The sequence below is a fragment of the Stenella coeruleoalba genome, assembly GCF_951394435.1.
Source record: "Stenella coeruleoalba genome assembly, chromosome: 1".
Classification (NCBI taxonomy): Eukaryota; Metazoa; Chordata; class Mammalia; order Artiodactyla; family Delphinidae; genus Stenella; species Stenella coeruleoalba.
In genome coordinates, this window is record NC_137169.1 from 50,010,074 (window position 1) to 50,037,460 (window position 27,387).

The 27,387-nt window shown below is 41.9% G+C and overlaps 1 protein-coding gene across 4 annotated transcripts in view; it reads left to right on the forward strand.

Annotated features, from left to right (window-relative positions):
* Window positions 1-27,387, forward strand: part of FGGY (FGGY carbohydrate kinase domain containing) — a 420,429-nt gene that overhangs the window by 57,395 nt on the left and 335,647 nt on the right. For all 4 annotated transcript variants that reach the window (XR_013828299.1, XM_079921233.1, XM_079921234.1 and 1 more), the window contains exon 5: window positions 10,185-10,273. Coding sequence is in view for 3 of the 4 variants with exons in the window: in XM_079921233.1 (XP_079777359.1) it covers window positions 10,185-10,273 (89 nt within the window). In the remaining variant the exon portion in view is untranslated. The remainder of the gene's footprint in view (window positions 1-10,184; window positions 10,274-27,387) is intronic.

Genomic DNA, 27,387 nt, shown 5'->3' on the forward strand with positions numbered 1-27,387 from the left:
TTTTCCCACCTCAGCCCCCTCTCCAGTACGCTTGGAAGCCATTCAGCCTGGTGCTGCACTGACGCAGGAGTTCCAGCCAGGAAGTGAATGAATCCATTTTCCAATTAAAATGAAACTTCTCCAAGGGACCTGCTCACCCTAAGAAGAGAAATTTATCTTCCTGGCAGTCTGGCTTGGCTAGGATATGTCTCTGCCCCTAAGACAGATGGTGAAAAGCCATTAACTTGAATGAGAAAAGAGAAACTGGGACAGTCCTTATTCACAACCTCATTCACTTATCCATTCATTTCTTATTTCCATTTCCATAAACTCCTGTTCAGCTTGCACATCTCTGCTCATTCATTTATTTGTTCATTCACCTAATGTTATTCCTTGTCTATAGATCAGATACAGTGCGAGGTCCTAGGAACAGCGAGACTGAACAAAAACACAGTCCCTGACTCTTAGAGATTTCAGTTTAGGGAGAGAGATAAACATGTGAACAGATGATGGGAAGGGCTATGATGGGGATATTCACTGAGTATTATGGGGGCATAGCACAGAACACCCTACCCAGCTTAGGGGAATCAGAGAAGATGTCATGGAGTGCGTAACACTTGAGTCCTAAATGATGAGCACATGTTGGCCAAGTGAGGGAGGGAGGGTATCCAGATAAGGAACACTATGAATAAAGATGTAATGGTGAGAAAAAGGACGATGTATGTGATTTTAGTGCAGTATCTCAGATCTATCAGAGACGAAGCTGGCAAGTAAGACATGGTTTGTACATGCCACGTTAATAAATTTAATCTTTAACTCCAAAGGTAGTAGAAAACTTTGAAGGGTGCAAAGGGTACTACATTGAAAGCTCCCTGTGGGTGGGGCTGTGTCTATTGTTTGCTCTCATTTCCCTTGCACTGAGCACAGTACCTGACATGTAGAGGATACCAAATAAATAATGAAGGAATGAATGAATGATTTATATAGTCAAATATTCATTTTACATAGGCCATTACATTCTAACTGGCTGTGTAGAGGGAGGGAATTGAGGGGGTTAAAATTTGAAAGAGGCTGTATCAGTTAGGGTAGTGACAGGCCACCTCAACACTTGATGGAGTAAAAAAGCAACCATTTATTTACCTTGTAATTACGCAGGTTACTGATTAGGGATGAGCTAAGCTAAATGGATTTTCTTGTCTCTGCTGAATGTGTTCAGGAGTCTCCGGAGGGCTGCTGGGTTTCCTGATCTTAGCTCTATTCGGCTCTCTTGAATGTGTGGAGCCTTGGCCGGGACGGTTGGTTTTTGCTCCACGTGTCCTCTCATCCTCCAGCAGGTCAGCCTGAGCTGCCTCACGTGGCAGCTCTACATTCCAAGAAGACAAGAGCAAGGTCTTCAAGAGCTCAGTTCAGAAGTAGCACAGTGGTGTTTCTGCTTCATTGCATTGGTCAAGCCAGGTCCTAAGCCCAGCCCCAATTCAAGTGGTGGAGAAACAGATTCACCTCTTTTTTTTTTAATTGAAGTATAGTTGATTTACAATGTTGTGTTAAATTCTGCTGTACAGCAAAGTGATTCGGTTATACATATATATATATATATATATATATACACCATTCTTTTTTAATATTCTTTTCCATTATGGTTTATCATAGGATATTGAATATAGTTCTCGTGCTATACAGTAGGACCTTGTTGTTTATCCATTCTGTATATAATAGTTTGCATCCGCCAACCCCAAACTCCCACTCCAGCCCTCCTTCAGCCCCCTCCCCCTTTGGCAACCACAAGTCTGTTCTCTATGTCTGTGAGTCTGTTTCTGTTTTATAGATAGGTTCATTTGTGTTGTATTTTAGTTTCCACATATAAGTGATATTATATGTTATTAGTCTTTCTCTTTCCGACTTACTTCACTTAGTATGATAATCTCTAGTTGCATCCATGTTGCTGCAAATGGCATTATTTTTTCTTTTTTTTAAGGCTGAGTAGTATTCCATTGTATATGTGTACCACATCTTCTTTATCCATTCATCTGTCGATGAATATTTAGGTTGCTTGCCATGTCTTGGCTGTTGTGAATAGAGCTGTTATGAACATAGGGGTGCATGTATCTTTTTGAATTATAGTTTTTTCTGGATATATGCCCAGGAGTGGGATTGCTGGATCATATGGTAATTCTATTTTTAGTTTTCTGAGGAACCTCCATACTGTTTTCCATAGTGGGTGCACCAACTTGCATTCTTACCAACAGTGTAGGAGGGTTCCCTTTTCTCCACACCCTCTCCAGCCTTTGTTATTTGTACAGTCTTTGATGATGGCCATTCTGACTGGTGTGAGGTGGCACCTCATTGTAGTTTTGATTTGCATTTCTCTAGATTCACCTCTTAATGCGAGGAGCTACAGAGTCATACTGCAAAGGGCATGAATACAGGGTTGGGGAGAGTTCTGGCCACTTTTGTGGTATACCATAGACAGGATGGCAATAATCCAGGTGATAGAATGTGATGGACTGAAAATAGGATAGTGAAGATGTGGTGTGATGGGTAATTTTATGTGTCAACTTGACTGGGCCACAGGGTGACACTTGTTCAAACATTATTCTAAGTGTGTCTGTGAGGGTGTATCTGGATGAGATTAATATTTGAATTGGTCAGCTGAGTAAAGCAGATTCTCCTCCCTAATGTGGGTGAGCCCCATCTAATCAATTGAAGACCTGAATAGAATAAAAAGGCTGAAAAAGAGGGAACTCCTCCTACCTGACTGCCTTGAGCTGGAAATTGGTCTTTTCCTGTCTTTGACTGAAACCTTGGCTCTTCTTGGGTCTTGAGCCTGTTGACCTTTGGACTAGAAATTACACCATCAGTTCTCCTGGTTCTCAGGCCTTTGGGCTCAGATTGGAACCCCTGGGTCTCCAGCTTGCCAACTGCAGATCTTGGGACTTCTCAGCTTCTATAATCGTGTGAGCCAATCCTGATAATAAATATACATATATGAAGAAATATACAAATGTACATAGATGTCATATATATGAAGGAGATATATATATATAGGATATATAAGATATACATATTATAAGATATATATTTTATATATAAGGTATATATATATTACATAAGATATATATATGTAGTCTCCTATTGGTTCTATTTCTTTGGAGAACCCTGACTAATACAGGGGGGGTGAAGAGGTGGGAACCTCTTTATGGATTAATTGGGAGTTTAAATTAGAAGGATGATTGGATGTAAGCAATGAGAGAGAAGGAGAAGATGACTCCTAGGGTAACTGGATCCCCTGACATAGAAAACCAAGGAGGAGGAAAACATTTGGGGAAAATAACAGATTCTGTTATGAACGTGTCGAGTTAGAGGTGCAGTGGCGCATCCAGGAGACGTGTCTCAGGAGAGTTTAGAGTTTGAGATCGTGCATGTTACTCAACTAGTAGTTGGTTGGAACCTTGGGAATAATTAAAATTGTCCAGGAAGCATGTGAAAAGTGAGAAGAGCATTTGGATGAATCAAGAACATCTCTCTGCATTTAAAGGGAAACTAAGGAAAAGGAGCTCAGGAAGGAGATAGAATAGCAATGATGAGAAGGGCATGAAGGGATCCAAGAGAGTGAGGTGGTGAGGAAGACCTCCTCACTTCTCTGTTTGTCCAAGTCTCCCACTTTATTTCACGTCTGTTGCAAGACCTTACCCAGTCCAAAGCCCTCTCTTCTCTTAGAACCCTCCCTTCCACAGACAGTACCACCCACGAGGAACTGTGTTATCTAGGTTACCATGGCATCCTTCTTTCCTCCTTCTGCATTTTATTGTGCTTTAGGGAGGCAGACCCCTGAACTAGCACTGGGCTGGGCGTTAGAGGTCTACATTTTAGTCTGTCTTTCCACTTACGTGTTGTGTAACCTTGGGACAGTTGTGATCCCTTTCTGGGTTTTACTTTCTTAACCTGAAAGGTGAGGTTTATAATTTCTTACCTTTCCCCTATTCTTTGCCTTAAAGAATTATACAGGTCGGATGAGATCATGCATGTCAAAGCACTTTGAAACACGTGAAGCTCTGCAGTAGTAATTAGAGTGAAATCCGTTGACTTATCAGGCACTCCACATTATTTCATTTAACCCTCCCAACGTCCTTTGAGGTAGATGCTAGTAATGTGGCATTTGAGGAAACTGGGGCTTAGAGAAATTAATTTGCCTAAAGCTACACAGCTGGGAAGTGGTGAAGACAGTAATCAAACTCAGGTCTGCCTGACTCCAAAGTTCTTAGGGCCCACATACCAAAGCCTTGTTTTCCTAATGCATGTGGTGTATCACATTCCTGGGCAAAGTCAGCTTTGCAGAATACGATCCGTTTTCATGCAAATGATAACATTTTTATGGTTGGAAAATCTGCTCTAGTGTGGATTATAAATTTACCTTTCTGTAGAACAGTAGAGCTCTAGGGGAGGTGTGGGGGGAAGATGCATATATGTATCCAGTTCTTGAAAATTAAATAATTTAAATTATACAATAGAATTCTTTCATTTTATAAATAAATTCTGTGAAGGTACAGTACAGTTAAACAAAACCTTCTCTAAAGGGGGTGATCTACCTTGTCATTTTAGAGTTTTGTTTTTTGGGTGTCATTCTCAGTAGTAGCATAAATATTTATTCTACTTGACCTTTAGGCTTCAGCTCAAATCTATCCTCCATGAAGTCTTTTTTGGCCACCCAGGCCCCAAAGCCCTTTCCCTTCTCTGAACCCTGTTTGTGGTTACTCATTAGAGGCAGATATAGGGCCACACGAAAAATATTATGAGAAAGTTATGAGGCTGACTTACCAAACCTTGGTATCAGGCTCATTATATTATCATCATACATCACCTTATTAATTACCATTTCCTTTGCACACATCTTTCTCCAGCTTCATTGTAATTTTACTTTATTTTTATGTATTTATTTATTTGTGGTACACGGGCCTCTCACTGCTGTGGCCTCTCCCATTGCGGAGCACAGGCTCCAGACGCGCAGGCTCAGTGGCCATGGCTCACGGGCCCAGCCTCTCCGCGGCATATGGGATCTTCCCGGACCGGGACACGAACCCGTGTCCCCTGCATTGGCAGGTGGACTCTCAACCACTGCGCCACCAGGGAAGCCCTGTAATTTTACTTTAAAAGAGTTTGACTTTAAGTTTCTTTATACCTCCTGAAACTTTTTGCATTTAAAAAAGTTAGCGGCTTTTTGCCCTCCAGGAGTTTGAAATTTTGAGATGGACTGAGGCACGTGAATAGATAATAAGGACACAGCAAGGGATGGAGGGATTCACTGAAAAGGTGATATTTGAGCTGCATTTGAAAATCGAAGGTAGACGTTTGATCATGAGAGAAGATGGGAAAGTCAATCCAAGTAGCAGCATCAGCCTCAACAGAGTCAGGGAGATATGAAAGAGTACAGTGCGTTTGGGGAAGAGAAAGAAATGAGGTGAGATCAGGTTGGGGAGTGATGAAGACAGGGATAATGGGCAGTGAGCCAAGAAGGAGTCATAACAAATAGTGGCCAAGTTGGAGCTAAGTTACGTGTCCTGAGAGCCATGCCAAGGAGATAAAATGTGATTCTAGGCCGCAAGGAACTGTCGAACCATTTTAAACAAAGAAACGTCATGGTAAGTTTTAAGTTTTTAGAAAGATGTCACTGGTAGCACAAACCTCTCAGCGTATCTGTCTGACTTAAAATATCTGCAGTGTTTGGTCTTTTGCTCTGTGGATGGGAGTATGAAACACAGTTATTTCATTCATTCTGGGAAGTTTCTGTTTGCGGATTATGACCCAGTCCATGTTTTCAGCATCTTTTTTTTTTTTTTTTTTAAAGAATGAAGTTGAGGATTAAGTTTCTTCCTGAAATATCTCTCCTTTCTGGGCCATCAGCCTGTGCCCTAATTCTCAGTTGTGAATATAGAGTGAGGATAAGGTTTTGCTTTTTTAGGGGACGTTCTGCTGGAAAACAACATCGTGAGTATTTGGGATGTTCTGGCAGGACCATTTACTGGGAGGGAATTAGGGAGCTCTGTTCTTCCCTTTCATTCACTGCACACAGCAGGGAGCCCAGATAGAATCCCACTGCAAGTCGTGACAAAATACTTAGTTGATCCTTTTTTAATTGGTCATCCCTACTTTCCCATGCTGCTCCTAGACCCTCGCATCTCCCAACATACATTACAGCGTCTGCTTCATTTTACCCTCAAGTTCCCTTGGCATCTAGAAGCCAGCAGAGACCTCACTGCCTCCCTGGACATGGCAGTGAGAAGGAAAGGGGGAAAGCTCCAACTCTCTGCCCCAGGCTGGTGGGGTGGCTGCTGCCTGGCCTTGAACCTCAGATACACTACTCCACCTCCGCCCTCTGCCAAGACCCGCAGCTGTGTGTGCTTTGAGTGTGGTTTTATGAAGTAATAGATGATTAAAAAAGAGATTTGTTCTCTTTGGTGGCTTTCAAGCCTGAGGGATTGCTTAGCTCAAAGGATTGTTATTGGAATGCAGAAGCCTTTATTGCCAAGTCATACACCCCAATCACTGCTGATTTCTTTTTTTTTTTTTTTCCTTGAAAGGACTACTTTTTGTTAGTTGCTTGGTAACTGGAGGAGAGGCTTAACTCCTTCAGCACAGAGAGCTCCTAGTTTGAACTGGATTCAGCACCCACATTATGAGATGCGCCTAAAGTTGGCTTGTGTTGGGGACCTGCTCTGTGTTTGCTCTAGCCCGTGTACCATTTGTGCATGGAAGTTGTTATGAGGGATGTAGAAGTTAAGTGAGTTGCCCAGGATTGAAAGTGAAATCTCTGAAGTTTAATAAAACATTAGAGGGCTTCCCTGGTGGCGCAGTGGTTGAGAGTCCGCCTGCCGATGCAGGGGACATGGGTTCGTGCCCCGGTCCGGGAAGATCCCACATGCCGCGGAGCAGCTGGGCCCGTGAGCCATGGCCGCTGAGCCTGCGCGTCCGGAGCCTGTGCTCCTCAACGGGAGAGGCCGCGACAGTGAGAGGCCCACGTACCGCAAAAACAAACAAACAAACAAAAAACATTAGAAAAAATGTGTTTTGGAGGGCTTTTCTTCTGTAAAGAATGGTAATAGCTTCCATCATGATGCTTCCAAAAGGCCAAAACCCACAGCTCTGCTAGATCTGGGAGCCTCAGGGTGGTGACTGTGGCCTGGGAAGGAAGGAACGCTCACTTTAGAGTGGGAAGCCCCATGTGGCTTTGGGTTAAGGCCTTGTCATCTGAACCTCAGTTTCTGCATCCTTCACGTGCAGACTGTTGTGTATCACCTACAACCTCTGAACCATCCTGAGAATCCAATGAGATGAGGAACGTGGGGGCACTGTTGTAAGCTGTGGAAGAATCTAAGAGGACAGTCGCTGTGCCTGATGCAGGCCCAGTGGTTCCAAGGATGGAATTAATTCAGTAAGATTGAGGCCCTTGGCTGGGACTCCGCTGGTTGGGGAGAGGCAGGGATGGAGAGATTTTCTCATAGAACTGGATTAAGAATCCATCCACGGGGGCTAATAGGCCCTTGGCCAATCTGGCATTTGATGACTAAGCATTTGTGAATCATGTAGCCCAACCTAAGTACACCATGGGAACCTCATAGGTGGTGTCAGCATCTCCAAGTAAGGGATCAGGCTTCTGGAGACATCCCTCTCATCCAGGCAAACGCTTTCCCCGTCTCCTTTGCTGGCTAAGCTGCAGACTTTGCTTGTGGAGAAGGCAGGGAATACTACTGCTGTCTTCTCCCCCAGGACCATGTGCGTTTTTAAGGGTGCCTTGCACTCCTTATATGATGCCATTTCTGGTCACTCCTTCTGTGGAGAGTTTGAGCCAGGGTCTCTGGCTTTGTCCAGTGAAGCCGGCGTTGTCTCAAGAAAAGATGGCGCCGCCAGGCTGCTTTGTCCCTCCTGCCCCCGATGTGTCTCTTTCTGGCCAGAGGCCTGATGCTGTCTCTGAGACATTCTGCCTGGGTTCCGTTGTCCACAGAGGCTGTCTGCGTGGCTACAGGCTGAAAGCTCTCATTTTGCAAGGTCTGTAATGACTGTATACAAGATCTAACAGAAGCAGTTATTTTCTGAGTTCAGGAAGACTGCTTGGCTTTGGCTGGTAGCACTGATCGTTGCTGCAGTGGTTTCGTGGTTTATTTCTGATTGGCCTTGGATTTCTGAAGTCTTTAGAAGGAGGATGCCTTTTCTCCCTGAGAACTGATCACCGAAACCACAGAGCACATGGAAAGAGATTTGGGGGACTACCCAGAAGACATACTAGTAGCTTGACTCATAGTTTCAAAGGCTACCATGTTCTGACTGATCTATTAGCATATAAAGATACTGCTAGTTCAGAGCTACGTTTGGCATATTTAGTCAACTTTAAGTGTTGCTTTGTTTAACATTAAGACGTATGGGTGTTCAAAGGAAAGTTTAGCCCTTTCTAGATGTAAGCGCTCACCCAAATGCTTAGGAATTTAAAATAAACAACCAACAACAACAACAGAAAATGGGCTTGACACTGCCTTTTACATCTGAGCCCTTTTGATGTTATTATTGTTTTAATGGGACCCTGTTCCTGGGTTAATACTCAGTTTCTCTGCTGTGCGTGGATGTCTGTGTTCAGAGAGTGGTGATAGGGGAAGAGAAAATAGGAAGAACTCATAGAATTTGAGGCCAAATATAGATAAAGAATAGTTGTATGTCTATAAAATAGATAGAACAGCACTCAGGACTTTTGTGTTGTTCTAAGGAGGTAACACATGTGGAAACCCTTTGTAAACGCTGAAGCGCCTCTCACCTGAGACAGATTGGAAGGTGAAACTGAGCAGTTTGTCTAGTTGTTCAATGCATATTTATCGAATGTCTGCTATGTGTCACCTGCTAGCAGATACTAGAATATGTCTCTTTTGGATCTTCTGTCTTGTTGCCTTTAGGTTCCCAAAGATACCCATGTACTTAGGATACATTCCTTTTTGTTGTAGCCTCTCGGGGAGGGAATAATTGAAACCAGGACGTGGAGAGTTGCCTGGGTGGTAGGAAACCTTTCTTGCTGCTGCTTCTGTCTGTATTGCTCTTCTCTTTTTGAAGTCCTACTTCTCCAGGTCCTTGGCAAAAAAATGGCCACTTCACAGTTTCCAAGTTTATCTCACCTCCAGTTCCATTCAAAGGCAGAAGTTAAATGACTCCATTTGGATCCTGATTCTAAATTCCTGGGAGAAGGAATCTGATTGGCCCAGTTAGGTCACATGTCCACCCCTAGTCCAGTTAAGTGTGTCAGGGGGACTGGAGTCATGTGATTTCTACCTCACAGCTAAGGGTCCAGTCCTGTGCCGGGGAGGAGAAAAGACAGTTGTGGGATATTATGGTGCATAAAACTGACAAGATCCTTGACCTCATTGAGCTTACAGCCTAGCAGAAGAGAAGGACATTATACAACTACTTGCAGGGTGATATGGGTTATATGACAGCCAGACCTCACCTGAGGAGGAGATCCTGAAAGACCTCCCCAGGGAAGGATGGATTGGGTTAACCAAAGTGGGCAGAGCAGCAGGGTGGTGGGTGAGGAAGGAGTGTTCCAGACAGAGGTGGCAGAGGAAGGAAAAAGCCCAGTGGCAGGAAAAAAATATCTGACCACATTGGCAGTGTGGAAGAAATTGGAAGGAACAAATATTTTAAAAAGTTATAAGAATAGCTTGATTCCGTACCATTCTCTCTGGCTTAGATTGGAAGTTCTTTGTGGACAGGGACTATCATTCCTGTTGCCTTTGGAACCAGTCAGCCTGGGGAGACTTTTTCATGGCAGGACACATTGCATTTCATTGGGTAATTTCTTAGTGTGGTTTTTCTCCCCAGTTCACAGCTGTTCAGCTTTGAAATCTTTTTATGTGTCTTGAAGAGTATCCTCTTGCCCTTCACTGGGAAGATGGATTGCGTACCCTTGCAGAATGTACTTCCTCCTGCTCCAGGTTGGCAAAGAGGAATAAAAGGGAAATTATAGTCATTTTTGGAAGGATCAATAATTGCCAATTTTTCTTTCCTGTATAGTACTGCTTTTATATCACTCACCATTCCCAGCCCCTGAACAGATGTTTTATTGGGCATTGTTGGCTATGCTTTTGTTTTGAAAATTTTGAAACATTATTGAAAGAGGAGAGGGGGAGAAAAAATAGCCCATAATTGATTCTAATATGTATTTAATTTGGCAGAACTTGAGAGAGACTTGCTGGGATAAGGCGGGACATTTCTTTGATCTCCCAGACTTCTTATCGTGGAAGGCAACAGGTGTCACAGCACGGTATGTTAATTATGAGTTGGATTTTATTTGTGTTCATCCATTCTCGGGTGTCTGTGTATATATACACACACACACACACACACACACATATATATATATATATATATATATATTGCTTTCTTAACTCGCTTTGACTGGATGCACTGTTTGTACATCTGCATGTGATTTTGCATACTTGAAACATCTTGAATCCATCTTCCACTTCCACTGCACATGCCCAAACACCATTGTTCCTATGAGGCCTGGAATGTGGGTATCCAAGGTGAAGACCATTCATTAAAATTGGACACATTTAAAGGAGACGTGAATAGTCCATTGTGAAATGTGACTATTTTTCCAAAGGCGCTTTTTACGTGATGAATAAAAGAAACATTTTTTGGCCCCTAAAATTAAGGCAAGAGTTATGTTTTTCAAGGAAGGTGATTTTAACTTTAACTAGATGGGTGTGTTAATGAAACTATTTTGCTTTTTATATCAACGTACCTGAATCATCCCAGAGTGTAGAAGTATGTATGTTGAAGTCAACAGTATTTCTCAAGAAATTACAAATATTATAAATAAGTTATGTGCTACACATCAGAGACAGTTTTAAAAATACTCATGGAGTGTGATTGTGGCTGCTACAATGGATGTGTGCACAGATGTGCATATATATGGACAGATTGGACATGTACTCTCAAAGCATGCAAACCTGTTGTCATCTTGACCTCAGATTTCAGGGGATGCACAAGGGGAGGGGGCAGTAGGGCAGGGAGGGGTCTTCTTATCTTGGAAATGATTTAGAATTGCATATGAGAAAGGGGATCATTTCCCAGAGGACCGAAAAACCTGCATGAGTATGTATATATTTAGGTATATCTTAAAGTCATCTCTTTTAGAGAGCGCTAAATCCTCCCTATTTTCCCTTTTATTTAAACTCATGAGAAGCTGGGAATGGGAGTACCATTTTCCCTGTGCTCTTTCTGTCTATCTCATTTTGTATGATTTGGATTTTCCTTGTAGAGAGTTGATGAGAGTGTGATAGTTCATTTGGCAGCAGGGGCTTCCAGAAAGGAGATAGTAGAAGATGTATTTCACAAGCACATCATTCATCTTGTTGATTATTCTCCCCTCCCACTAATGAAATGCTAGGGTGGAGGGGATTCACGTGCATATTAAAATGGCCTCAGTAAACCTCAGGTACTCATCCCTCTCTGGGGAGAGGGCTCTGGAGGAGTGGTCTGAACTTTAACCCAGAAGGTGCAATTAGTCACCATTATATTGTTATCATCAATGGGGAGGGGGTTGTTTGGGTGAAGATCTCATCTGGACATTCCTCTTTTGGTATGATATTAGTTGTCTAGAGTTATTTCTGGCAGGACCTTTCTCTAGTTTTTTTCCCTATCTTTGTGCAGTAGTGAAGGAAATGTTTTGATTATTTTAGCCAAATGGACCTAGGAGTCAAAACAGTGCTAATAGTGTGGGTATTGATAACAATCCATTGGCCCCCACAAGCCTTGAGAACTCAAAAGCAGAACTACAGATGGAGGAGGACCTTGATTTTCCTTCTCTTTTTCCTTGGATGTTAATCAATCCAGTTCACTGATGTCCTCCCTGTTTTTCTGATAGTGCTAGATAGTCCACACCCCCATTTCCAAGTGTCTAATGCCATATTAAGACACCAAGAAGCCAACTTTTTGAAGCTAGCTCTGGCTCAGATAGATTTAAATGCATTGCTTTGCTTATCCACTGTGGAGTTACAACATGACTTATCCTCAGTTCTGCCATGCAAGAGGTTGGTGACCTTGGGAGTGGCCTTACCTTCTTTGAATCTCACTTTCCTTATCTATAAAATGGGGATTGTGATACCAAACTAGCCTGATTATAGGAATCAGCCGAATCATTTATTCAAAGCCCAGATCCTCAGGGCTTCCAGTTTCAAGCCTCCTGAATCAGAATCCCTATGGGATACCTGGGAATTTGTGTGATTAACAAGTGCCCCAGGTGGTTATATGGTCCGGTAAGTTGGGACAACATTGCCTAACAGAGTATACATGAAAGTAATATGTAAGGTGGTCCATACCTGTGAAGGATTGGACGTATTTTGAAAGGTCGGATGGATTTGGTAAATTTAAAGGTGGACAGCTTCTCGTTGGCCTATCAGAACATGCTTGGGGGCTTCCATTGCCCACCTGTGACAATCTGAAATCCTGAGGAAGCAGAAAGTTTAGTGCTCAGAAATGATTTATTGACTGTCCAGTCATCCCTGCCATTTTTTATTGGCTGAGACACTCATGACTCATTCTACTTTCCTTAGCGTGTATTTGCAGTCCCCTCCCCGCCCCTTGCCCATACTCGCCAGCACCTTCAGAGGCCTCCCTTCCACCTTTGCTCTTCTGGAGAGCTGAGCCTGTGGACCTTGGGCACCAGGCACCAAGTTCCTCTTGTAAAGGTTGTTGCCCTCTCCCAGGCACACTTCTCTCTTACATCTGTCTTTCTTTTTTGTTGTTTCCTCAATCTCTTCATTCTTTCTTCTCTATTTCAACTTGCATGATCAGGCGAAACAAGTAATCTCAGAGCTTTCTCAATTATAAATATAATTGGGGTAATGACAGTACTTACTCCATGGGGTTATTGTATGGACTGACTGAGTAAGGTGACAGAAGAACTTCCAACACAGCGCTGAGAAAGGTTTTGAAGGAATTAGCTCTTTTATTTTTCTATAAATTTATTTATTTATTTTTGGCTGTGTTGGGTCTTTGTTGCTGCACGCGGGCTTTTCTCTTGTTGTGGCGAGAGGGGGCTACTCTTCGTTGCGGTGCTTGGGCTTCTCATTGGGTGGCTTCTCTCGTTGTAGAGCACGGGCTCTAGGCATGCAGGCTTCAGTAGTTGTGGCACTCAGGCTCAGTAGTTGTGGCTTGCGGGCTCTAGAGCGCAGGCTCAGTAGTTGTGGCACACGGGCTTAGTTGCTCCGCAGCATGTGGGGTCTTTCCGGACCAGGGCTTGAACCTGTGTCCCCTGCATCAGCAGGTGGATTCTTAACCACTGCACCACCAGGGAAGCCCTAGCTATTTTATTTAGTTTCCTTACTGTATCGATTTTGGCAGGGAGTCTTTGCATTAAACTTCTGGCCTAGCGGAAAGAGGGAAATCCTTGTAGTCAGACTGACCTGGGTTCAACGTCTCTGCTATGTACTGTCTGTGAGCAGCTGGAGTAAATTACCACCCTCCCCCTCCCCCACCCCCTGCCCAAATTCAGGTCCTCATCTGGCAGTCCTGTCAGGGTTAGAGGTACTGTGGATAAAACGTGTAGCACGTAGTATTCAAACAATTCACAGTTCTTTTAATGAAAAATCCCCATTGTCTTTCCATCTTCTAGAATAAGGAAGATGAGGGTCTGAGTTTGAATGTACGAATGCCAAAAAACACTCTGGACAGTGGAACATGAACTTGGCATCCTCTGGGCCAAGGAGAGGTTCAGAATTGGTGTTTATCTGGCTCTTATTGTGATTGTTTTGGGAGGCCTTGGGGAAATGGGTGCCAAAAAGGCTAGAGGGTGTTTTTTTTCCCTTTCTTTTTTTCTTTTTATTATTCTAGTGGAGTCATGGCTGAAAAAGTGATCAGATTTCACCTTGTCTTAAGCCTTCAGACTTGTTTTTGGCAGTGACGGTGTGTAAGAAGTCTTCCTCCTCCTCCTCTTATCTGTTTTTCTCTCTTCTCCTGCTTTCCCCTCCCCCCTCGCTTTATTTATTGTTCTTATCTTCTAAACTATGGCAGCTACTCTTGTTTTTCTAGGTCACTGAGAAAATCACCACTTTGGCCTATGATTAATTTGTAATTCAGCTCCATTCTTTTCATTATATTGATGAAAATAATTATTGCTATTTTTTTAAATAATAATTTATATAATCATCATAGTCATCATTTATTGACTGCATTCTCTATATCTGTGCTAACTTTTTAACAAATGTGAACCCCATTAGTCCTCCCAACCATCAGTTAAAACAGGTGGTGGTATCACCATTTTGCAATTCAAGAACTAAAGCTCAACGTTGTAGTAATTTGCCACATCCTAGCCTTTAGTGGATAACTGTCCAGAATTTTGGTAACATGAGAAGTGGGAAGTCAGAAATTTGAGTAATAAAATTTTGTATAATCAGACAAAAACATATTCATATGTATAAATCCTCCCTCGAAAGAGATTTGATGTGACTGATAATAGAAGATAAAAGCAGTGATAAAAATATTAAAAAGTCACAATGGAGTAAAATATTAATAGAATAAGATAAAGCCAAGAGCTTCATAGAAACTATATGGTTCATCATAATTACTAATTGATTTGTTTCCAAGCTTCCTAGTGGCCAAAGAAAAGGTGAGAACATAATCAAGATTAACTAAGTGAACACATAAGAACCCAACTGCTGTTCAGGAGAAGAACTCCCTATAACATTGCGGTCTGAGAGCAATTTCTCCTAGATTATCAAGGGTTGCCAATATTCTGTAAATTGTCTAAAAGTATGTCCTTTGAAATTCAGTTATAGCTTCAAATAGACTTTATTTTAAACCTAGTTTTAGATTTACAGAAAAGTTGTGAAGGTAGTACGAGAGTTCCCATTTACTTGACACCTAGTTTTCCCTATTATTAACATCTTATGTTTGTGTGATACATTTGTCAACAATTGATGAACCGATGTTGATATATTATTATTAACTAAATTCCATACTTAATCATATTTCTTTAGTTTTTACCTAATGGCCAAGATCCTATCCAGGATACCATATGCAATTAGTCATATCTCCTTAGTCTCTTCTTGGCTGTGACAGTTTCTCAACTTTGTTTCTGATGACCTTGACCGTTTTGAAGCGTGGTCATATATATTATAGCATGTCCCTCTAATGGAATTTGTCTGACGTTTTTCTCATGATGAGACATGGGAAGTATGTTCTGGGGAGGAAGACTACACTGCCTATTGCTATTGAGTACCGTTCTCATCATGTCATATCATATCAAGGGTACATACTAGCAGCATGTCATCACTGTTGATGTTGATCTTAATTATCTGGCTGAGGTATTGTTTGTCAGGTTCCTTTCCACTTTCTATCTTGTATTATTGGAAGGAAATTACCATGCACAGCCAACACTAGAAGTAGGGAGTTATGCTTCAATTCCTTAAAGATGGAGTTATCTACATATGTTATCTTGAATTATTTTTATAGAAGATTTGTCTATTCTCAATTCATTTATTTTTATTTCTTTGGACAAAAAGAAATTGATTACCAAGTTCCTTATGCACAAGAGACAGTTTGGTTAGTTTGCTTTAGAAGTTATATGTTAGAATGTCTGAGTTTTCTATGGCATATGGGGAAACAGGGCTGAGTTTCTAGAATCTCAGGTTTATTTTTCCTTACATTTTGTATATGATATATTACTCCCCCCCCACTACAATGTACAATTCTGTGAAAGTTGTCAGTAAATATTCTATTTTCTACTTTGAGATGAATTTATGTTCTTTAGAATTGTAATCCTTTTAAAATAGCAATTATTTTCCTGATTTGCATGGTTCTCTATGTGTGGGGTTTATAAGTGATATTATTATTCTGTTATTTTTCTTATGGTTGTTTGCTAATCTGTCAGGAGAAGATTATGGCAGGTTATTGATCCAGATCTATAGTCATTTTCCAAATATAATCTCCAGGATCTCAAAAATAGTATCATTATTTAATGACTCTTATTACTGTATTTCATTTTTTAAATTATAAATCTACTTTATACAATTTATTTTTTTACTCTATGTATTATTGTATTTTCCCTACCAAATATTATCTGAAAACATGTTTTTAATACCCGTATAATATTCTATCTTATGTCTGTATAATGTCTGTGTTAGTTTTGCCAAGTTTTTAGGCTTAAAATGATCTCTTATTTTAATGTGCATTTTTATTATTGAATGCAGTTACCTTTTCTTATATTTATCAATCACTTGTTTTATTAATTTATGTCAATTAATGTCAATAATTGTATCTATTAGTATTACATGTATTAATTGCCTATTTATGTCAACTACTAATATTTATATTGGATTTCAGTGTTTTCTTAAATATTGGTGAGAATTCATGTTTTTGTTTGTTCATTTTACTATTTTCCCCAAGGTGTTATTTTTGAAAAAATTTTAAAGCTACAGAAAAGTTGAGAGAATGGTATATGGAACACCATATCTTTACCTACATCAGCGGTCTCCAGCCTTTTTGGCATCAGGGACCTGTTTCGTGGAAGACAATTTTTCCATGGACTGGGGTTGGCGGGGGGTGGTTTTGGGATGATTCAAGTGCATTACATTTATTGTGCACTTTATTTCTATTATTATTACACTGTAATATATAATGAAATAATTATACAGCTCACCATAATGCAGAATCAGTGGGAGCCCTGAGCTTGTTTTCACTTGCCACTCACTGATAGGGTTTTGATATGAGTCTGCAAGCAGTTGATTTATTATGGTCCCTGTGCAGTCAAACCTCTCTGCTGATGATAATCTGTATTTGCAGCCGCTCCCCAGCGCTGGCATCACCGCCTCAGCTCCACCTCAGATCATCAGGCATTAGATTCTCATAAGGAGCACGCAACCTAGATCCCTCGCGTGCGCAATTCACAGTAGGGTTCTCGCTCCTATGGGAATCTAATGCTGCCGCTGATGTGACAGGAGGCGGAGCTCAGTAGCGGTCCGTGGCCCGGGGGCGTTGGGGACTCCAGACATATAATTCATCAATTAACGTTTTCGTTACATTGTGCTCAAAAGTATTCTATCTCTGACATGCATATGTGTTTATTTTGCTGAACCATTTATAAATGAATTGCAGATACCACCTTCTTTCCTCATAAATTCTGCAATGTGATCCCCAAGAGTACTGTCCTTCTCCTGTGTAACCACAGTGCTGTTATCACACTTAGGACCATTAACATTAATCCTCATTATTTAAATTCCTAACAGGTACCCTATTGTTAACTGTTCAAAGTGCCACTCACTTTTCCTTGCCATTGGAGTTCTGACTGATAGAGACTACATACAGAGCATATTAGCTAGATGAAGAATGAAAACCTACCTCATTGTCTTAGAAAATACTTGTTAACCTTTAATGTATAGAGCTTCTGGTATACTGGGTGGATAATGCAGCTCAGAAGTGAGGCTAAACCAGCACTTACATGTTCAGGTGTATGTGTTCTTATATGGAGGAAGGCAGGCCCGATATGCCAACCAGATGTCATCAAGTCAAGTAACTGAGTCAGCAACATGAATGCAGATCCTGCTGAGGTGTGCTTACCTAAAGCCAGTGCACACTGGTTGCACCTGGGCATGGAGAGTGAAGGCGTGGGCTCGATGTTATTCTAGGAATGACTTAGTACCTTATCTTTAACACAGTGACCCCTTCAAACATGGCTTAATATATTCCAGTGTCACAACAATCAGAAGGATTTCCCTTACCCCCTTGGAGAAAATTAAGTGAGGGGATGGGGTGCAAAGTCAGCTGAGCTTCCTCTGGTGCTGCTCTTAGTGGAGAGAGCGGGCAGGGAGCAGGCTCATCCTCCCTAAGGACTGAGGCAGCAGCAAGGGAGGAAGAAGGGGTAGACTTCCACGATAATATCTGCCTCTGGTGGCCTGCCTGCAGTCCACATCCCTTCCTTAGTACTTGACGTCCTGATTACCTCACTCAGTTGCATATCTAAGATAAGACTTGATTAAAAAAAAAAAAAAGCTTTATTGAGAGAGAATTCACATACTATACAAGTCACTCATTTAAAGTATATAGTTCAGTGCTTTTGATAGATTACATTATTTTTATGAATTTTAGTAAAATATCTATAGCATAAAATTTACCATTTTAAGTGTCCAATTCAATGGCATCAATTACATTCATGGTGTTGAACAGCTATTACCACTACCTATTTTCAAAACTTGTTACCCCAAACACAAACTCTGTAACCATTAAGTAACAACTCCCTGTTCCTGCCTTCCCCTGCCCCGTTAACCTCTAATCTACTTTCCGTCTCTATGAATTTGCCCATTCTAGATACCTTATATAAGTAGGATCTTATATGTCTGGCTTATTTCACTTAGCATAATGCTTTCAAGATTCATCCATGTTGTAACGTGTAAGAATTTCCTTCCTTTTTTACGGCTGAATGATATTCCATAGTATGCATATGCTACATTTTGCTTTTCCATTCATCTGTTGGTGGACCCATGATGGATAATTGGGTTGTTTCTTCCTCTTGGCTATTATGAATAATGCTACTGTGAATATTGATGCATAAGTATCTGTTTGAGTCTCTGCTTTCAATTCTTGTGGGTATATATCTAGGAGCGGAATTGCTGGGTCACATGGTAATCCTATGTTTAGCTTTCTGAGGACCCACCCACTGAACTTTTCCATAGCAATTGCATCATTTAACATTCCCACCAGCAATGTATGAGGATTCTAATTTCTCTACAGCTTCACCTGTTTTTTTTTTTTTTTTTTTAATTATAGTCACCCTCATAACTGTAAAGTGGATTCTCACTGTGGTTAACGACTTGATTTTTTGTTAGAAATCTATTGAATGAAAGTAAAATTTATTGAATTTAGGTCATCCTAGAGGTAACATTTTTTGGCCAGAACTTGGTTGAAACTTGACAAGGATTCTGAAGGTAGTGTCATAAAATTAAAGAGTTCTGGGGAAAAAATAACAGTTATTTCTGATATGATTGATGCTAAAACTCTTTGATATGCATTGTTTTATGGTTGTGTTGAAGGATGATTTCTCAGAACAATGGTATAAAACCGTTCTTCTAGGTTCTAGGAAGAATGATTCAGTCATCCTCTCGTGTCAGCTTATTTTTTGGTATCTTTAATAGTGCTGAGAAATGGCCTGTAAATATTAGATTTCCTTTACCCTTATTTTGAGGAAAGAAGAGTGCTCTCACTCTCTACAGAAGAAAAATAATCCTTATCTCTTCACTGATGAGTAATAGAAAAAATAGAAAATTAGAAATCATAGTGGTTTGAACAAACAGGCGTTCATTCTCTTCTGTAAGTAAATACAGATGTATAGAGTTTTGGGCTACTATGACAGTCCCACAGACTCATCAAGGACACTAACTGTTTTGGCATTTTTACTTCATTATCTTCAGCCCTGACTTCCATTCTCAAAGATACCTCATGGTCCAAAATGGCTTATGGAGTCTCTGTTTTTCAGCCCACATTTCATATAGCAGGAAGAAGGAAGGTGGGAGTTGCATAAAAAGGATATACACACCTGAGTCAGCCTTCCTTAGAGAACCTTCTTTGAAGAGCTGCATAATACTTCTGCTTGCATGTCATTGGTTTATGCTCACACGCAGCTAGAGCCTGGATAAAATAGGCTTTTAGTTGGTGCGTTGTGTTTCTCTTACTACTAAAGAAAAAAAACGAGAATTAATACTGAGCAAATAAAAAGATAATCACAAAATTGTAATTTCTCAGTAAGTTACACTGACCGTTATCCCAGATACTAATTTATAATCCTTCTATAATAGTGACAGAGAGAAGGGTGAGCACAGGACAGGTCATAGGGGTGGTGATATATAGTTTGAAACAACTGTAGCTCATAGTTTCCTTCCTTCATTCATTTCACTTACTCATTCATTTATTCTTTGCATGTATGTTAATAGAGCACCTAAGAGGTCTCTTCTCTCTAGTCTAGCGGTAGGTAGGTACACATTTATTTAAACTATTCAAATTCCTGTAAGGGCTGGAGCCAAATACTCCTTAGCTCACAGTTTTGCTCTGCCATTTATCAGCTGGGTGAACATGGGAAAGTCATTTAATCCTTCTCAATCCCAGGTTCCTTTTATGGTTGAAGGGGGACAAAAATTACATGGCTTTGTTTTATGGAGAAAATGGAGCACCCTGGGTGAAACCTGTAACCAGTTTGCAATACAGAGTAGTACACAGGAAGTGCTACTTTCATTTATCTTTCCCTTCAGTCTTTATTTTTTAGTTTTACGTTTTAAGGTGAAGCTAAATTCAGTTAGACAGCTTACAGGTGGGGTGGGGACAGTGGGCCATTTAGAAACCAAATAACCTGTTGGGCAACTTCTCTCCCCTATTGGGTTTTTTCTTGCCTTCCTGTAGGGTTCTGTGAGTCAGAGGGTGTGAGAGTGTCTCCAAAGGTCTCAGAGCTGTTGTGGGCGTGAAGAAATGAGCAGACGGCAGGAGACCACAGGCCATCAGTATTCAGAGGCTGAAAGTCCAGGAAGGGCAGGAGAGAATGGAATATGCCAGGGCTGTCAGGGCAGGAGGGGAACGGAGTGTTCATATCATGGCTTCTCACCCATGCCTACAGTTGAGGCACAGACCCCCAATGACTGGGAGTCCTGCTGCTGCCCTGCACTAACGCTTAACTATGGGATCATCAATGACTGTCCCTCTTTATCTGCTCCGTTGAGTCCAACCCTGGGGAAGGTTGAGGTTTCTTCTTTCACTTTTCATCAGTAAAGCAAATCTCGATGGAAAAAGGTTAGGAATCCCCACATTTGTCCTTTGGGACAAAGGTGGTAAAAAATGTGTGACCTTGGGTGGTTATGATGTGCACCCTTCAATAAGAACCACTAGTCTGAATTTGCTCAGTTCCCATAACTTGAAAAAAAAAAAAATAACAGCCAGTTTGTATTGAATACCTGCTGTGTATCAGGTACTGTTCTAGGTCTTTTTTTTTTTTTTTTTTTCGGTACGTGGGCCTCTTCCTGTTGTGGCCTCTCCCGTTGCGGAGCACAGGCTCCGGAAGCACAGGCTCAGCGGCCATGGCTCACGGGCCCAGCCGCTCTGCGGCATGTGGGATCCTCCCAGACCGGGGCACGAACCCGCGTCCCCTGCATCGGCAGGCGGACTCTCAACCACTGCGCCACCAGGGAAGCCCCTCTAGGTCTTTTGTTTAAGATATATGTGTGTGTATATATATATTGAAGTATAGTTGATTTACAATGTTGTGTTAGTTGCAGGTATACAGCACAGTGATTCATATATATATATACTTTTTCAGATTCTTTTCCCTTATAGGTTATTACGAAATATTGAGTATAGTTCCCTGTGCTATATGGTAGGTTCTTGTTTGTTATCTATTTTATATATAGTAGTGTGTATATATTAATCCCAGCCTCCTAATTTATCCCTCCCCCTTTCCCCTTTGGTAACCATAAGTTTGTCTTCCATGTCTGTGCATCTATTTCTGTTTTGTAAATAAGTTCATTTGGATCTTTTTTTTTTAAATGCCACATATAAGTGATATCATAGGATATTTGTCTTGTCTGGCTTATTTTACTTAGTATGACAGTCTCTGTGTCCATCCATGTTGCTATAAATGGCATTGTTTCATTCTTTTTTATGGCTGAGTATAGTATGTATGTGTGTGTGTGTGTTTGTGTGTGTGTATACCACATCTTTTTTATCCATTCCTCTGTCTTTTTTTTTTCGGATCTCATGTGCTTACCTCTAGACATGAGTTCTGTATGCCTGAAAGATAACGGCCAGTATGACTAATTTTCCAATTGAGCAACTATGTAGCATTTCCTTTACTTAACAGTTTTCTCTGAGACCTCGAATCACTTTTAGAATTTAGTTTTGTTTGCTCTTTAATATGGTAAAGTGGAACAATCTTGGGATGGGGTTCCTCATTTACAAATAGTATGATGGTAGAGTCTTTGCCAAAAATGTTTTGGAACTGTAAAAGTGCTAAAAAATAGAGATCTCATTTTCCAGGTGATATGACAGACTCCCAGAAGGGTCTCACCCTGAAGATGAAACTAGTAAGTGAAGTATGAGTTAGGTTTTAAGGGGACATCCCCACATCATACATTGTTTAGGGGTCCTTTCTCTGACCCGAGAAGGCCTCCCTTGAGATGGACAGGACATCTCAGTCTTGGTGGCCTCTTAAATTAGTTTGCTATCCAGGATGGCTGTCACTGTAGGTGAACTCTTGTGAACCTAGTTATTGGGCCTTTTGAATATGCTGTACCTGTGTGACTCTGGGTAGCCTCTAAGTTTCATTCACTCTGATTAAAGGTATCAGTATTCAGTCTTGGAACCCATGATACTGTAAGGGCTGTGAGGCCTTGGCGGGTGGCGTGGTTTGAAGCTTGGAAGATGTGTGTGGTCCAGCCAGGTAACCTTGGGCCCCTGGCACTTGGTCTGTCTGCAAGATTTGGTGATTGAGCTAGTGATCCATTTAGCCCCTCCCTGGACTAAAACTCTGAGTCTGAGAGGTAATGGTGTTGACCAACGTCTTGCTTTGGCTTCTTTCTTACACCTCATTTTTTGGAAAAAGTATTGTAAAAGTCTAACATTAAATTCAACCTTTGGGGATGTAATTCAGTGTCAAAATGCTATACTCTTTCCTTCTTTTTTTCACCTCTTCCAGTTGGTTTAATATCTTTTAGTATACCTTCCTTTTTTCTTGTTTTCTTCCTTCCTCTCTCTAAATTATCGTCAAGGGCCTTTGAAGAGAATTCTTAAATGTTATTGAGAAATTGCAGTCAGGGAGTCCTTTGTTCCCAAGTCATTTAGAAGATTACCTTTCCTTTTGTTAAATACGAAAAATTGTCAACCTGTATTGTGAGAAGGTGTCAAAAACTGCATTCACCAATAAAAAGCGTCAGCTCTCATTATTGCCCAGATATTATTCTTTTCAAAAGCTGAGTGCTCTCCGCAGGCTTTCTAAACAATCTTCGGCTCATTCATCTTCCTGGTTTCCTTACATTTTGAACCTCTCTGGGTCTGTATAGAGTGGCAGCCTGTCTTTTAAAAATTAATGGGTTCCAAATGCCATTCAAGCCTATTTCTGCCCTCAACCTCCTGCTCCCTTCTCCAGCTCTGCCTGTTAGGAGTCTTATATTCTGTATAAATATTGAGCTGGAGATAGTTTCTGAAGAGGTGTTTGGACTTTTAATTAGCACTGACAGCCTGTCTGCTTGGGCTTTTGCTCTGCGGTCTCCATGGAAAAGTCAGGCAGGTCAGTATGGAGGGGGCGGGGAGGCCCGCAGTGGATATGTTCCTGGCGGCTGGCCCTAGAGACACTGAACTCTGAGCCAACCATGAAGTCATTTTGAATTTAAGGAGTCTTGCTAATCCAAGGCAATGTGTCTTAATTTGACAAAGTAAAGACTGCCCGATAAGCAACCCTAACTACAAGTTCTGTGAAACTGGGGGTGTTTGTAAGTTTAGATTGTGCTAGGGAAATGTGGTGATGTGGAAGAATGGGTTCATTTTCTTCTCTTTACTCCCTTTCCCAGCCCCTCCCCCCTCCCCCCTCCCCTCCTCCTCTTCCTCTCTCCCTCCCTCCCTCTCCCTCTCTCTCCCTCTCTGTCTGTCTGTCTGTCTGTCTGTCTCTCTCTCTCTCTTACTTACTTTGGCCCAATTCGGCCCTGCAGTCTGGCCTCTGCAGTGGCTTGATGTGAAATTTGAGAAACATATGTAGTTTTCTATTTCAGGAAAATGATCTCAGGAATTGAATGTGTTTTTTTGGTTGGCTGTTAAGCTCTGATCTTGCCCAGTGTGGTTTTTTGATGATGAGAAAGAGGCTTCAGAATGCTTTTTGTCAGAATTTCGTGTCATAAACCTTACAGCTTGGTTGCTTTCGCTGGGCCCCCACCCCCTCCCCAGCCCACGACACAATGTCATCTATTCTGTCAGAAGTGGGAAGAAGTGCGCGTTGTTCGCATTACAATCAGTTCATTGCTGCGGGCACGCACATACACGAAAATGGCCACCGTGTCTGTCCTTCACAGAAGCTATTTTAAATGTAGTTCAGTGGAGGACCAGGGGTCTGCATACTGTTGCCCATAAAGGAAAAGGGATCCGTGGGGGAGAAGTTGGCCTTTGTTTTGCCTTGGAAGGGCCAGTATTCTTCTTTGTTCTTGAGGTGAGAGCCAACAGTGGGCCCAGTGCCCTGCACACTAAACTTCACTGATCTAGCCATGCGATGGATGTGCAGACCAGCAGCGTCACTGGGGCCTGATGAGAGTGGAGCTGAGCGAGGGGCTCAGGCGAGCGAGGCTGGCACAGGCACAGGCTGAGAGTTGGGTCTGACCTGCCCCCTGTCCAAGGGTTTCCAGTGGAATGAGGCACGGCCCCAGCCCGAGAAAGGCTCCCTGACCTGTGGTTCTCCACTAGACGTGAGCTTCTTGAAGATGGTAGCATGTCCGTGTTCATCTTTGTATCCAGGGAGTACTTGCTGAATTACTAAGAGAATCATGTGCTCAAGCGGAGGTCTCTACAGAATATGCTGGGAGTACAGAGAAGGGACTGACCTCCCCACCTCAGAAATTGGGGTGGGGTAAGGGACACAAAGGAGGAGAAAGTCCAGGAAAGGCTTACCCGGAGGAAGGGAGCTGACATTCCTGGGCAATATGCAAGTTATCCTATTTGATTCTTACAGTGTATCATTTTTATAGATGAGGAAGCCAAGACTCAGGGAGGTCAATGAACATGTTCAAGATCACACAGCTCCTGAGGAACAGAGGCTGGATCTGAACCTAGGTTTGCATGGCTCCAAAGCAGTGCCCCTTGCAATGGCCCATCCTTCTATCAGGGGAGCAAGGATGGGAACCCTAGTGCCTTTCACACTGCACTTGTCTCCTCCTCTTGTTTGGTCTGTAGTGAACTGATCACCTCCTTCTGGCCCTAACATCTGACCTTTGTCTAAAGGGTTTGGGAAAGTTTAAGAGACTTTGAGGCAGTGGTGGAGGTGGGCTTCCCAGGAAGTGAACGCACTGAAGCTTAAGCTTCAGGGACCCTTGCTCGCATGGCCCTGTGAGTGCAGGTAGTTGTTGGGAGGCATAGAATGTTCCGGGTGGAGACGGGTTGCAGTCAGGAAGCATTTCTACGTAGGCATTTCTGATCTCAGGAAAAGGGAACCTAAATCCCCAAGGCTCCAGGTATTTGTTTTAATTTTTTTCTTATTGTAAACATTCATTACTGTACGTGATCTTGTATTCATAATTTTGTATTCCTTTCTTTACGAGTTCCCCCATATAAAAGCTTCAGGCCCTTCAAGATGTGGATTTTCCCTGGAAGTGGTGTGAGAGCACCCTTCACGGAAGAAGGAATGTAAACTCAAGGTAGCCACTGAGTTTGGGCTCTGGGGTAACACGCCAGCCCTGGGACTCATTGTGTGACCTGGAGCAAGCTTCTTACCTTTTCTGCACTTCATTTTCCTATTTGTACCCTGTGGGCTTGCTGTAGAGATGGTAAGCATTCACGTGTATAAAGCTTGTAGGACAGCGTGCTTAGGATTCAACAGATGTCAGCTTCCCCTGGTGCTGTGATTGTTATTTGTTACTGGTATATGAGACCCACGTAGATGGAGCTGAATACCCATGTCTGCCATTAAAACATTGACCTTCTGAGGGGGATAGTGCAAGGACAACTTCAGACTTACATTAAAAAGCCCACAGACTATCCCTTTATGCATTGATTTCCTTATCATCTTTGACCATCATCCAAATGGCTTCAAATAAATTTCATTATGTGGAAAACTGGTGATATGTTCACAGAGCTGAGACAGGAGCTGTCTTCATCTCCAGCCACTCTTCATCACACACCAAGATTCCAGCCCTGTCAGACGTCTTGCCCAGTCCCTGGGCCTTTCCTGTCTTCTTTGCACATACTGTTCTTCTCTCTAGAACATCATCTGCCTGCTTTTCTCCTTGCTGAGCTGTTGCTCATCCTTCAGAATCCATCTTCAATGTCCTGTTGTTTGTGAAGCCCTACAGACTCCCCGGGGCAGTTAGACACTCCCTCTTCATTGGTCCTCTAGTTTTCTAGCACTTCTCTCGTTGTACTGTAATTATTTCTCAGCACATGTTTTTCTTGTACTAGCTTCGGAACCCTTTGGATGAAGAAACCACAGTTTATTCACCTTTGTAGTGTGTATGATGCATATTAGGTGCAGAGAAATTTGGGAGGGATTGGAAAAAGTGTTTCTTTTCGTGTCATTACAGTATGTCCTTTTTACAGATGAGGAAACTGCGGCTCAGAGAGATCAAGGAACACATTCAAGATCACACAGCCACTAATTAGCAGAGAGGCTGGATCTGAACCTAGGTTTGCATGGCTCCAAAGTGGTGCCCCTTTCTGTGGCCCATCTTTCTAGCAGGGGAGAAAGGATGAAGACCCTAGTTCCTCTCACACTGCACTTGTCTCCACCTCTTGTTCGATCTGTAATGAATTGATCACCTCCCTCCGGCCCTAAGATCTGGCCTTCGTTGAAATTATTTGGAGAGTATAGGACGCATGTTAGACGCAGAGAAGTTTGGGGAGATTGACTGGAAAGAATTTTTCTTTTCATATCATTATATTTTAAAAGCCACAATCATTTGTTCCAGAAGAACTGTATGGTATGATTACACAGAATCATGTTTTCCCATTGGTTTTTACTCCAGTTTAAGAAAGGTTCTTAATGTCTGATTGATCTTCAATTTGAAATGACTTTGTAGTGTTTTCCTTGTTTCCCTGCTTCCAGCCTTCTGATTTAAGCAGATGATGCTCTGTAAATAATTACTTGTGTCTTCCTTGCTCTAAACTGTAACTTGGTGAGTATAGGACCTTGCATGTTTGGTCTGCAGCTCTATCCCCAAGACCTAACCCTGGGATTGACACAGGGTAATAGTTCTAGAAGAACTATTATTACCTCTTCTAGTAGAAAAAAGTATAATAATAATTTTAGTGGTATTTTATACTAATAACAGTATTTAACACATGCTGGCACTGTTGTGTGCACTTCAGACATACGAGCTCCTTCAGTCCTCCCAGCAGCTTTGTTTTATATGTACTATCATTACCATGCATATTTTACAGAGAAAAAAACTGAGGCTCAAAGAGGCCAAGGACCTTGTCCAAGACCACACAGCTGATGAGCAGCAGAGCTGGGATTTGAACCCAGGCAGTCTGGCCCCAGAATGCAGGCTTTTTACCACAATGGTGTACTGCCTGTGATTAGCACTAATTAGCTCAGCACTTATTTGTTAACAGATTATTAAGGGAATCCCACAGAGACCTATTTTTCTAAAGTGAAGAGTTCATTTGTTAGGTGTTTATTTACCGTAAACCAGTGGTTCTCAAAGCATG